This window comes from Euprymna scolopes, chromosome 15, assembly GCF_053919585.1.
Source record: "Euprymna scolopes isolate OS-2025 chromosome 15, ASM5391958v1, whole genome shotgun sequence".
In the NCBI taxonomy this organism is placed as follows: Eukaryota; Metazoa; Mollusca; class Cephalopoda; order Sepiida; family Sepiolidae; genus Euprymna; species Euprymna scolopes.
The window spans coordinates 128,493,157-128,506,300 of NC_136496.1; the positions used below are offsets into that span (position 1 = coordinate 128,493,157).

The 13,144-nt window shown below is 34.3% G+C and overlaps 1 protein-coding gene across 1 annotated transcript in view; it reads left to right on the plus strand.

The window, feature by feature from the left end:
* Positions 1–13,144, plus strand: part of LOC145294134 (sec1 family domain-containing protein 1-like) — a 215,424-nt gene that overhangs the window by 146,781 nt on the left and 55,499 nt on the right. The window contains exon 18 of the mRNA XM_080141240.1: positions 164–223. Coding sequence (XP_079997366.1) covers positions 164–223 — 60 coding nt within the window. The remainder of the gene's footprint in view (positions 1–163; positions 224–13,144) is intronic.

Here is a 13,144-nt window from a genome sequence, read left to right on the forward strand (position 1 = left end):
TAAACTCTGGAACCATTACAGAAAGCAAAATGGCTGAAATCTTGTGCTGACAATAATGGAAATGAAGAATTCAAGGCAAAACTTCAAAATAAAAATGAAAATTTTTCATGTTCAAAATATAAGATTTTAGTTTGTTGTAATTTTTATCTGTTTTTCTTTCCAGATCTCTAACCATACCATCAAGCCCAGAACAATACAGTGGAGGTGGAACAAAGACAATTGGGTAAGTAGATTTTATAACGTTTTAAAAATGTCTTTGTGTATGTCTTAAACAGCAACAAAAAAACTTGTACGATTATTTCCACCATTTAATAATAAAAAAGGACAATGTATGAATTAGACAGCACAGCATATGAAACGAACATGTTTAGCATGATACCATATCTGAGATCACTCAAGCATTACACAATTGTTCGAGACATCAAACTGATGAAGAACCTTGATGCTTACAAAGCAACAGGTCCCGACAACATTCCAATCATATTGATGATTATTGTTGGCATTCATTTCTCTGATATCTTTCTATTTAGAATTCGACTTAGAAAGGGATTGGGTGCTTATGGGTAGGGTCGCATGAAGGTTGCCAACATTTCTGTGGAAAGCATCGTGTTGATGCTGCTCCGCATTTTCTTTTGATGCAATACAAAATCGACTTTACAATCTAGTGGGGAATGTCCTCTTCTCGCCCCTACAGCCTCTTTAACACAGTCTCTCTACTCTGTTGTTATATATTAGATACTCGAATGAGTCCTAATCCCTAGTCCCTTCCTATAAAATATTCACAGTAACAACTCGTCTGGCTACAATCACAGCAAAAAACTTTACTTTCTTTGTACAAAAAAAACAAGTAAAACTCCTTGTCGAGCCATCTTAAATATCTTCTACCTATTCTGGCCTGTTTTTCCAATCGTCTAGTGATGGCGATCATTGTCAAGTAAACAATGCTTTTATCCATTATCCTTGAGTAGCTTTTGGGCCTTGATAACTGGTACTTTTTAGTAAAATTAGTAAAACAAAACCCCTTTCAGAACATCAATAAAACATAAGCACAGTTTTGAGTAAAAAAAATAATTTTCTTTTTTTTCGTCCAAAGATGCTAAACCTGGTCCTTTCATACATTAACAAAAGAACAGTGCAGGATTTAGCCCCCCCCCCCCATCTCCTATTAAAAAATATCATGCCTGTTTTAAATAGTTAATTGACTACTTTTGCTTTGTCATAGTAACCATCTAATCTACCTATATATATATATATAATGTGTGTGAGGAGGTATATTTAGTAAAAAACAGGAGGAAAAAGTGCTCAATACTTTAATAGAGCTGAATGTTTTTATTATTTCAATCTCGTTTTTTTTTTTTTTTTTTTTTTTCTTAAATCATTACAGATTGTTTCTATCGACAGGACAATAATATTATCCGATTTCTTCAGATAATTCAAGTTAAAATAAAAGATTCTTAAAAATTACAAATGAGTATCAAAAGCCAGGATTTGAAGTGCTGGATAGGGAGGGGAGGAGTGAGAGGGAAGAAAAAAAAAAGGGGAAAGATAGGAAGAGGGATGGGGGGGGGGATAAAGATCATACGTAGTTAGGAATTAAAGTTAAAGATTAAGGACTAGAGAAAAGTTAAAGTTAAAATGAATTAAAAAAAAAAGAGGAGGTTGCTTGTTAAGAGAGGAAGAAAAGAAAAGGAAAATATTACAGGGTAAGAAAGGGAAGCTGAAAGAGAAAAATAAGGAAGTAGTGTGTCACATGGATGTCAATCAGAGGTAGAGGTGAAATGAAATAAAATAGATAAAATAAGATAAAAATATATACTGGTAGAACATAAAACAGATGATGACGATGATGATAAATGTCTCTTTTCATGAAATTCCCCAAACATTGTTTCATGGTAAACAACTGATGATCCTTGAAATAACATTAGGACTAACATGAATTTGTGAAAGAAAATGGATTCAGCGATTGCAGGAAATTGACTTACTGGCAAAATAATTCCCCCCCCCCCCCGCAAAAGACAATTTTTTTTTTTTTCATTTTTTTTTTTTTATAGTTTTAAAGGTTAAAAAATACTTAAAACTATATATATACATATATATATATATATATATATACACACACACACACAAAAATCTATTTTTTTAAAAATAGATTTTTGTGTGTGTATATATATATATATATATATACACACTCAAAAATCTATTTTTTAAAAAATAGATTTTTGTGTGTGTGTGTATATATATATATACACACACAAAAATCTATTTTTTAAAAAATCTTTCATTAGCGATTCTGTTGTATTGTTATGCTTACCTAAGCGTTGAAGGAGTTACCTACCCTTTGTTTATTTACGTGCCCCTCCTTTTTTGGCAGGGGGAGCGACATTTTTTTTGTTATTATTAATTTATTTTTATTAAATATTAAAATATTATTTTATTTAAATATTTAATAAAAAATGTTTTTACGTACGCAAAAGTTATCCATGTTAACACATGTTTCTGGGTATTACCCATCATCAGCATGGCTAAACTTTTAACAAGAATCAAACTTGCAACTGCCCAATCAGCAGCCTGATGTTTTTCCACTGAGCTACGATAACCTGTCCAATTTTATATACTGCCCAGTGTTGCCCGGTCATAAAATACACATAAACATATTTATTTTTATTAATGCAGAATTTTTATTATAAACAGAAATACCATAGGTATTAAACATAACATTAAATTCCTTTAAAAAAAAAAAAAAAACGAAGAAAAAAAAAAAAAAAAAACGAAGAAAAAAAAAAAAAAACGAAGAAAAAAAAAAAAAAAACGAAGTAAGAAAAAAAAAAAAAAACTAAGACGTACATGTGAGTATTATGTTTTTTCTTAACAGCTCACTTGTAAGTAAAATAAAATACTCAAGATGAAACCGAAAACAAAACCTAAAAACAGTGAGCAAAGTATGATAACCATTAGGCCAGCTTGACACAATCTTTACAAAGTGTTTTTAAATCTACTTATTCTTAACATAAAGAATCTGTCATGTGAACGATTCATGCATGCACATTCGTGAAATAGTTAGCAAACAGATAAAACTTCTACTAAGGTTGCTTCTTTCTTCTTCCTGTCCCATATCACTATGTCAGGTTTAATAGCTCCGTTTTCAAGATACCTAACTATAGGATGTCCATGTTACATTTATTATGCAAGAAAAAAGAAGGTCACTTATGGCAGATCCTGTGTATAAATAATTGGTATTACTTACAGTGATGTTTGATTGTGTTGTTTTTCGGCATATTAAACCCGAATCTGGTCATTTTGATAAAAGCTTTCATGTTTCAACTTCTTAATATTTATTCATGGCGTTTCGTTTGATAGTTTTTAGATATAATGAACATAAGTACATCCGGGTCTTTCCTTTTGCAGTATTGTGATTGGCTGGTTAAGTCATAAATATCAGCTAGTGGAGGCATTCTGGCAAAGACATCGAAAGGTACACAGCCTGACACTACAATCTCCGGAGCATCTAACTATTCGTCCGTAGTGAGACATACCAGATTTATTACTCGAACTGAAGCAAGATTGCTCAGCTACTTCAGACGATATATGTATCGCTTTCGCGGGATTCATATCAGTTTTATAGAAGATGTACCCGGCAAGTTAAAAAAAAAAAAAAGTACAGAGAGAAACTGAGATGTGTGCGTTTGAGTATTATGTATTTTTTAACAGTTCACTTCTTGTAAGTAAAAAATATTCAAGCTGAGATCGAAACCAAAACCTAAAGGCAGTGAGTCAGATACGATAACCATTAGGCAAGCTATCTTTAAAAGTGTTTTCAAACCTACTTATTCTTAACAAAAGCAATCTTTCATGAGAACAATTCACATATGCACATTCATGAAACAGTTAACAAACAGATAAAAATCTGATTTTTAATATTGACCTCTTAGCAGCCCTTTTTTTCCGGATGAAAACTGATTAAAATGTTTTCCACATATCTGACTATGTTATATACCAAATTTCAAGTCTGTAGATCAAAACATTTTGTTGAGAATATACGAGGGGCGTGCAATAAGTAATGCCCCTGACCCACTCCCCATAGCAGTAGAGCAATGAAACTTGGCAAGTTATTAGCCTTTCTCTACATATGAACCACCCAGAGTTATGCATTTCTCCCATTGTTTGATGCAGCTCTCGAGACCGTTTTTGTAGAACACCCCAGGTTGGTCCCCCAACTACGACGTGACTTCAGAAATCAAGGCTGCATCATCTGGGAAACGTTTTCCTTTCAAAAACAACTTCATGGCTGGGAAGAGGTGAAAGTCAGAGGGTGCAAGGTCAGGAGAGTAGGGAGGACGGGAAAGGATTCATAACCACATGCCCGTGCTTCTGATCTGGAGACATGCGAGTTGTGGACCGGAGCGTTGTCCTGCAGGAGGAGGGTACCTTTGCTGATCTTGCCCCGCCTCTTGATTTTGATAGCTTCCCTTAATTTCCTCAAAAGTGAAGCATAATAGGCTCCTGTAATTGTGGTATCCTTTGCCAGGAAATCTGTCATCACTACTCCGTCCTGTTCCCAGAAGACTGTGAGCATGACCTTGGCAGCGGAGGGCTGCACCCTAGCCTTCTTTGAAGGTGGGGAGTCCAAGTGCTTCCACTGCATTGGCTGGGCTTTGGTCTCTGGATCATAGTGATGGACCCAGGTTTCATCTTGTGTAATCAGTCTTTTGAAAAACTTTGACTCATCTTCTTGGCACATCTCCAAATTCATCCACGAGCACTCGACGCATTCTCACTTCTGGAATGGTGTGAACAACCTGGGAATCCATCTGGCAGACACCTTATGCATATGCAAATGGTCATGAATGATAGTTTCCACAGACCCTGTACTAATCTTGACATCTTGGGCTATTTGGCAAATAGTAATGGGCTGATCTTCTAAAATGGCAGCCTCAACTTGACGGACAGATGCCTCATCAACGGCAGAAGGGGGGGGGGGCGACCAGGTCTGGGAGCTGTTTCCACCTCCATACATTTGTTTTGCTAAACATTATGATGCTTCTGAACTTTTGCTTCTGATTACGAAACATGGCTGAACTCTCGTCAAATCCCTGTTTCCATATGCTTGTCAAATTATTGATGTTGGCTTCATTGCTATTTTCTGGAAGCTAAAGAAGGTGAAGTCTGCACGAGAAAGGATGTTTTTTTTTTTTTGTTAAAAACAAAGTTTAATATTAGATTAGGGATGATAATTTCCAATCTCTTGCAAATGATGAATGAACAAAACTTGATAAAAAATCAAATGGAAAACCAAAAAATCTGCTTTTATTCAACTAACAACTGACCACTGTCTTCTTCTCCCCCTTTTCTGGTTGGCGCAAACATGTTGATGAGCAGTTAAAGACCTGAGTAGTAACAGTCAAAGGCAACCTAGCATGATTCTCAGGCCAATAAGTATTTTTTTTTTTCAAGCTTCACCTGCTTGCTATCATTTCACAATTTCTCTTTTCACTACTTGAAATCATTGAAATGAAACTGATTGATAAAAAAAGACAAAACTATTGCTATCTCTCTCAAATCTGTAATGACCATCTAGTCTCTCTATCTATCTATCTATCTATATATATATATATATATATATATATATATATATTTTTTTTTTTTTTGTCTACACAAAATACACACTGCAAAAGCAATGTTACATTTTTTTGTGAATTGAAAAGAATATTCTAAGAGCAAAATAAAATCTTAATTCAGCTTTTAAAACATTCTTTTAAACAATACTATTCCTATTTTAAACACGTGTCCCTTTCTTTCTCAAACATGCACAACTTTTAATGAAATAAATAGAAAGTAGATTGGTTTAATGAGTTTAAGACACATTCCATCAACAATGACAGAAAAATGTTTCATTTTACAAATAAAACACAAAAACAAAAATGTTTCTTAGCTAAGTAGTATTCAAAACAGAGGCAGCAGCAGTCGACACTGATAACTTACAAACTGAAACCTGAATTTTTAACTTTTAACAAATTTTGAAAGAAGCAGCTACAACCACCTCTACTCTGACTACTACTGTTTTTCACATTCTTGTTTGTTCCACTCCTCCCACCTCCTCTTTTTCATACTTTCAATTGAGCCGACACAGGTATATTCACTTTTATTTTATGATTTTGATTCTTTGAAGCAGGGAGTCAGTTCTTTCAACCTTGTGTTTTCAAGTTGCAATGCTTTGAGAAATAAGTTTTTACATAGGATTTGTTTACTTGCTAATTATTTTTAATTTTGCTGAACAATCATTGAATAAAAGAAGCTTGCTTGTTCGATACTATAAATGCGCCATTATTTAGTTGGCTTATATTGTTTTCTAAGATTTGGAGATTGCTGTTTTCATGGATCAAAACGTGAATAAATTTTAAGTGATATTCGCTCACTAATCAGGTTTATTGCCTATGATCTTTTTGACATGTTGTCTGGCTGTCATTCTGCTAAGTCTCCAGTGATCACGATTGTAATGATTGTGTCCATTTGACACTGTTTATGGTTTTGCCTAATGGTTTCTTTTTATGTCTTATTAGGGTTTCTTTTTGCTATTCACAAATGCTGATATATCCCTTCTTTTAACATGTCTGAACTAGCGAAGACAGTTTACCCTTATTAGGGCATTGGGATGGCCAATTTCTCAAGTAGGGCTTCTGACTTAGTGTTCTGGATTTGGTTGCATATCCATATAATCATAGCCCTGTCAAGTACTTTGACTAATTTAGTTTCAGATTATACACATTTATGGGGAAATATGTTTTTTTAATTATATTTCACCTTTTATTTATACCAATCCTTTAATTTATGAAACTCAATCTAACTACAGAACATATACAAATAATAAAGAATTGTGCATTTCAACATACTTAAAGAAACTGTAAGATGGTCAACATCTTGAAATTTGGACTTTTGCCATTTTTATATATATATATATATATATATATATATATATATATAATCGTTAGTCAACATACCAAAAGCGGAAAATGTATTTAATTCTCGCTCGAAATATTCATATTTTTTATGAAGTAAGTTTTACACGTGTTTTGTTGAATGGCAGAAACCCACAAAACAACTCATCAGAGACAAGAGTATATTCCTCAGAAAATAGTTGGAATTTTTTTCCCCCTTGGAATGGGAAAGGATTTAATAAGAAAAAAAATGTTGATAAAAGAAAATGAAATTTGCAGAAACATAAGAATCAAAAAGAAACACTTAATTATTGCAGTGTTTTTCGGCACTCATTCCAAAGAAAGGCCATAGAACTCCACTCACAAATGTGAAATCAGTCTTATGCCGCCATCTTTTATTCTTGAAAAATTTTATGATTATTTTTTTTTGAAATTTTCATATTTTAGTTCCAATTAAAAGTAAGACGTCACAAAATCCTATGCGATTTTTATTTCTAAAATATTTATAATAAAAAAATATTGACATAAGATTTAAGGAGCATAATTTATGAAACTAAAATCACAAGACAAATTAACTTTCAATAAAAAACATGTAAATATTTAAACCTTCCCCTTCCTAAGGAAATGCAATCTCAAATTTTTCTTAATATTTTAAATATTTATTATTTTACTAGTGTGAACAAAAAGAAATGATTAAATTTAGTTTTTCAAGATTCTTGCTAAAAATTATTCATCCATATATATTCTTGGAAGATTTTTTAACCTTGAAAAAAATATTAAAAAAATTTTTTATTTAATTTTTAGTACTTCATTGGGAAGTTATTTAATCTCCTGCAATCGCTGCATCAATTTGCTTTCTTTAGCAATAGTCTAAAGTTTCAGGGATCATCAATTGTTTACCATGAAACGCTGTTTTGGGGACTTAAAAACAAAACAGTCATGGCTCCTCAGCAGTGTTGATCAAACACTACCTCCTTATATATATTTATATAATACAGAAGATAATGCATATAAATTTTTCTGATTCTCATAAGAGTTTTGAAGAACTTCTTATCCACCCATTGTTATGAAACTGCTACCTTGCAGATTATTACATTTTTTTCAAGTCCAATACTAACAAATATTTGTCAACCGGTTCTCTTTAGTAAAAACATTATGTTTGTGGGCTATGACAATGCAATTTGGTAGAAAAACATTGTTGGACATGAGATGAACTAAACAGAATAAATGACATTTTTTTTTTTTTTTTTTGTTTGTTCTATTCATCATTTTCAATTTTCTCATAATATTGTTTATCATCCAACTATCACATAAACATTTGTTCTTGAGTAGATTTTTGCCTTGGTTAGTGGGTATTCATCATCTATTATATAAATCTCACCTGTTTAAATGATTGTATGTTTGTATGTCTGCCTAAAACTTTCGACAGAGGCGACAGATTTTATCAATATCGTTTTGAAGCTCGAATCTTCGGACGACAAATATAAAAAAATTGGCTAAAAACATTAATTCCTTCACCCTCAACTGGGCACTTTTCTATAGGGAGGGGTCGCTTTTTTTCGCTGATATGTTCAAAAGTCATCCTCTCTTTTCGATTGACTAGCCTTAATTTAAACTTTCGCCAACTCTGGTTTGGCGATGGAGGCAAAGACATCACTGTTTTTTAATTCTTTTTCTCCTTCACAGTACAGGTTCGAGCCTGCTTACCTACTACCACTTTTTTTTTTTTTTCTTGCTCAACGCACTTCCGAACATCCAGGCAACGTCGACCACCCAGGGTAGTTAATTTATAAATAAAACACATAAACATATAAAACATAATGGAAATATATAAACATATAAAATATATAAACACAAAAAATATTTCTAAAGAATAAAACTGAATATGCTTTGGTGTTAATCCATTATGATGTTTTTGTCGGTGATGAGTCTCCGTATGCTGTCAGCCAATCATTCAAGGTCGTGATGAGTTTCCATATTGACCAATTACTCGTGTCATTTGACTCAACATTAGGTGAGGATAGAAGTGGGCGACAATCAGGTTGTCCGACAGGTTTTTAAAATCATGTTTACTTGCATTTAGTTGTACAACTGTTGGCATAGCAACGATTACTGATTGAGTTGGTATATTGCTAAGTCAATAATAGATTAAGTTGTATTATATGGATGAGGCAGAAACTTGGATTTTCACTCTTTCATTTGTACTTTGTTGAATTGCATCATCATCATCATCAGTTTAATGTCCATTGTTTGTGGTGGCGTGACAACTTTTAGAAATTTCAAACCAACCTGTCATCAGTCAGGTCTTTATCCTCTGTTTTTTCAAATCTATCTCTTTCATGTTTTACTTGAACTTCCCATCCTAACTACCCCTGCTACCTCAACTGTTCTACAATGCATCTACTAACCCAAACACTTTCACCCATTCTTTTAATGAGATCAAACTAACAAAAATTCTTGTTCTGCAGGCATCTACCTATATCTCTAGATTTAATCTTCGTCTTGAGTGACCAGAACTGTCTTTAAGACTCATATTACACATCCATCATATTATTTCCCTCCATGCAACGCATGTCCTCAATCCTCACTGGCCAGGTTTCACTTTCATGCGTTATCACTACATACATGTGCCTGATAGATTCTTTCCTTGATCAACAGTGGTAACGCTCTGCTGGTTAGTAATGACTATGGCTAGGACAACAGCATATTCTTTTTGTTGTTTTGATTCTAGAGTGTTTATCCGTTGATATCTTATAAGTTTTTATATAGAGTGATGTGGTTCTTGGTTGATTAACTGTCGGATATATACTCGAGCGTCAAAACAATAAGAATATTCTATTGTCATAGCCCTAGTAATGACAGAATAAGTTACTCGAACCACTACTAATTCTTTCAAACACACTAACACCTTCTCCTCCCTGTGCTCCAGTAGTATCACCAAAGTAACAAAAACTTCTGAACAACCTAAATAGCCTTGCAGTCCAAATACACTTTCTCCACACTAGAATTATCATCTGTCTCCTTTGTCTTAGACTTTTTGCACACAAAAAAAAAATGCTTCTTTAAGAACTTTACTTATTATTCTGAAATATAATGTCCATAATCTTCATGAAGTTTTATTTCACAAGCAAGAAACTTGGTTGTGTACTTGACATATATTTTGGATCTATTTGTAATTGAGATGTTTGCTAAATATTCTGAATAAAAAGTTTTAGAAATATCAAATAACTTTAAAAAAGAAAAAAAAAAGGCTAGCATCAGCAAGATTTGTTGTAAGGCCACACCTAGGTTATGTCAGTAAGAGAATATATGTTAATGTGGGTCTGAGAATATCGGTTAACGTGACTGGGTTTGAATCTGATCAGTTCTTTTAGTTTGAGTGAAGCTATTTTTGTTTTTTCTCGTTGTATTTCACTAAATAGAGCATGTCACAAGAATGAAGGACAACCAACTGACAAATGTCGTTTTCTATGGAGAAATACCTACTGGCTACACGATTAAACATAACGCTAAAAAAAACCCAAAAAGAAACAGATTCTCTCAAGAGATCTCTTATGAAATGAGTGACTTTTTTCTTATGTCAAAATCGCACTATGGTTTTTGAATTCTAATGGCTATATGTTGTTTGAAGAAAAAATAAATGCATTACACATTTTGAATGCTAACAGCTGTTTAGTTTGAAAGAAGAAAAACAAAAACTTTTTCATATCACGAATGTACCAGATATTTTCAAATCTATCATTCCGCGGAAGTCTTGAAATAAAGATGAAGCATTGATGAATATATAAGTAATTTTCATTTTTTCCATATATATGAGAGAGAGAGCAATTGCTCTTGACATATCAAAGGCCTTCGACAAAGTATGGCATAAGGGTCTACTTCACAAGATTTCCAGCTACGGTATAACTGGAAATGTTTTCTCAATCATTAAATCATTTCTCTCCGATAGGCTCATAAGAGTAGTGGTAGATGCACAAAAATCGGAGGCCTGCAATATAAATGCTGGAGTCCCTCAGGGGTCAATCCTGGGCCCAACTCTCTTCCTGATCTACATCAATGACCTCCCTAAACACATACTTAAATCATTCGTTGACATCTATGCTGATGACACGACCATCTATGGCAACACATCAAAGGCTGTAAATGACGAAGTTCTCTCTGATTCTCTCTCCTCTGATCTCGAGCGCGTGGTTCAGTGGGGGAAGATGTGGCTAGTTACCTTTAATGCATCCAAAACCAAACTCCTATCCTTACATCATCAACGCTCTGATCCCCAGCTGGCATCAATTGTGATGGATGGCTCTCGTCTGGGTGAGGCCCCGTGTTTTGACAAGCTTCTGGGTTTGACCTTTACTCCTGATCTGAAATGGAACACGTACATCAAGTCTGTTGCCAAGGTCGCTGGAAAGATGGTGGGATCCTTCTACCGCTCCAGAAGATATCTCACTACTGATGCAATTCTCTATCTATATAAAAGCCAAGTACGGCCAAGGATGGAATACTGTTGCCATATCTGGGCAGGAGCTGCCAAAAACAGCCTATCATGCCTTGACAGAGTACAAAATAGACTTCGTGGTTTAGTGGGGGATGCCCTTTTCTCTACCCTGCAACCCCTCTCCCACAGAAGAGACGTTGCAAGCCTATCCTTGTTTTATCATTATTTTCATGGCAGGTGCTCGTCTGAACTCCAATCCCTGGTCCCCCCTCGCCAATCTTTCACGAAAAACACCCGTCTAGCTGAATCCACTGTGAAAAATTTCCCCCACTCTATATCTGTGCCTAAATCAAAACGCGGATTTCATGAACAAAGCTTCTTTCTTAGAACTGCACGCCTGTGGAACTCTGTTCCGTCTGCCTGCTTCCCTCCGGACTACAACTTGGATGTCTTCAAGTCTAATGTTAACAAATTCCTAATGAACCGCCCCCTTAAGTAAACACTTCATCAAATCTCCTCACTAACGTAATGTACTTGCAATAACCCTTATCCCTGAGTGGCTTCCGGGCCTTGATAAGTGGTGATCTCTGTGTAAAAAAAAAAAAAAAAAAAAAAGAGATAGAGAAAAACTAACTTTAAGTCGAAAGCGACAATGCATACCTCTTGTAAATGGGGTTTGTTGTAATATCTTTCACTCATGATGGGGTATGGTCCCTCACAATTGGGAGATTCTATTTATAAACACTGCTGCTAGGAACTGACAAATGAAATTAATTCACATTCTGCTATTAACCAATCAGAAACCAGAATGGCTCCATAAAAATTAAACCTTGAGTTGGAAGCCATATTTAGCTTCAAAACAGTTTCCGATGGTTAGTTGTTCTATACAAATCTTGGAGATGACTGGTTCTCAGTAGACAGTTGTTCTGTTCAGGTTCCTGGCTTTATAATTTTGTAGCCACAGAGCAAAAGATTCTTCCCGTGTTGACATGAAAAAAACATTTGCAAGGTTGCTAAAAAAGGTTTAATTTTTATGGAGCAATTTTGGTTTCTGATTGGTTGGTAGCAGAATGTGAATTAATTTGATTTGTCAGTTCCTAGCAGCAGTGTTTATAAATAGAATCTCTCGGCTGTGGGGGACTATACCGCATTATGAATAAAAAATATTTCAACAAACGTTTTTAGCAACGTTGCATATGTTCTTTTCGTGTCAACATGAGAAGGATGTTTTGCTCTTTGGCTACAAAATTATAAACTGTCCACAACCTGTACAGAACAGCTGTCCACTGAGAATTCGTCATCTCCAGGACTTGTATGGAATAACTACCCATCAGAAACTCTTCTGAAACTAAACATGGCTTCCAACTCGAAAAGGTTTTTATAGTGAATCAAGAGTAGCTCTTGCACAGTTGCCAACCACATATCTCCTGAACTTGTATTGCTTGAATTCAATGCCAAGGAGATGTATAGGATGACTGAAACATTGTAAACAAGAATGAGCAGAGAAAGACTACCGTTATTTCAAAGTAGTCTTTCTAGACTAATTGTGCAAAGCTTTTTTAAAGGTATTAGTAAAAATGATGCAGTTCCTCCAAGAAAACTTGAACCAACAAAGATTGGCCTGCCATAAAACCCAACAACCCTAACCATCTAAAATCTAGAGCATGCAACGTTTAAATATTCACTCTCTAATTTAGAAGTAATAAACAGTGCAGTTAGATTTAATGAAACTAATTACATTTGAAAGCCATGATTCTTTTCATCTCAGTTTTTCAGA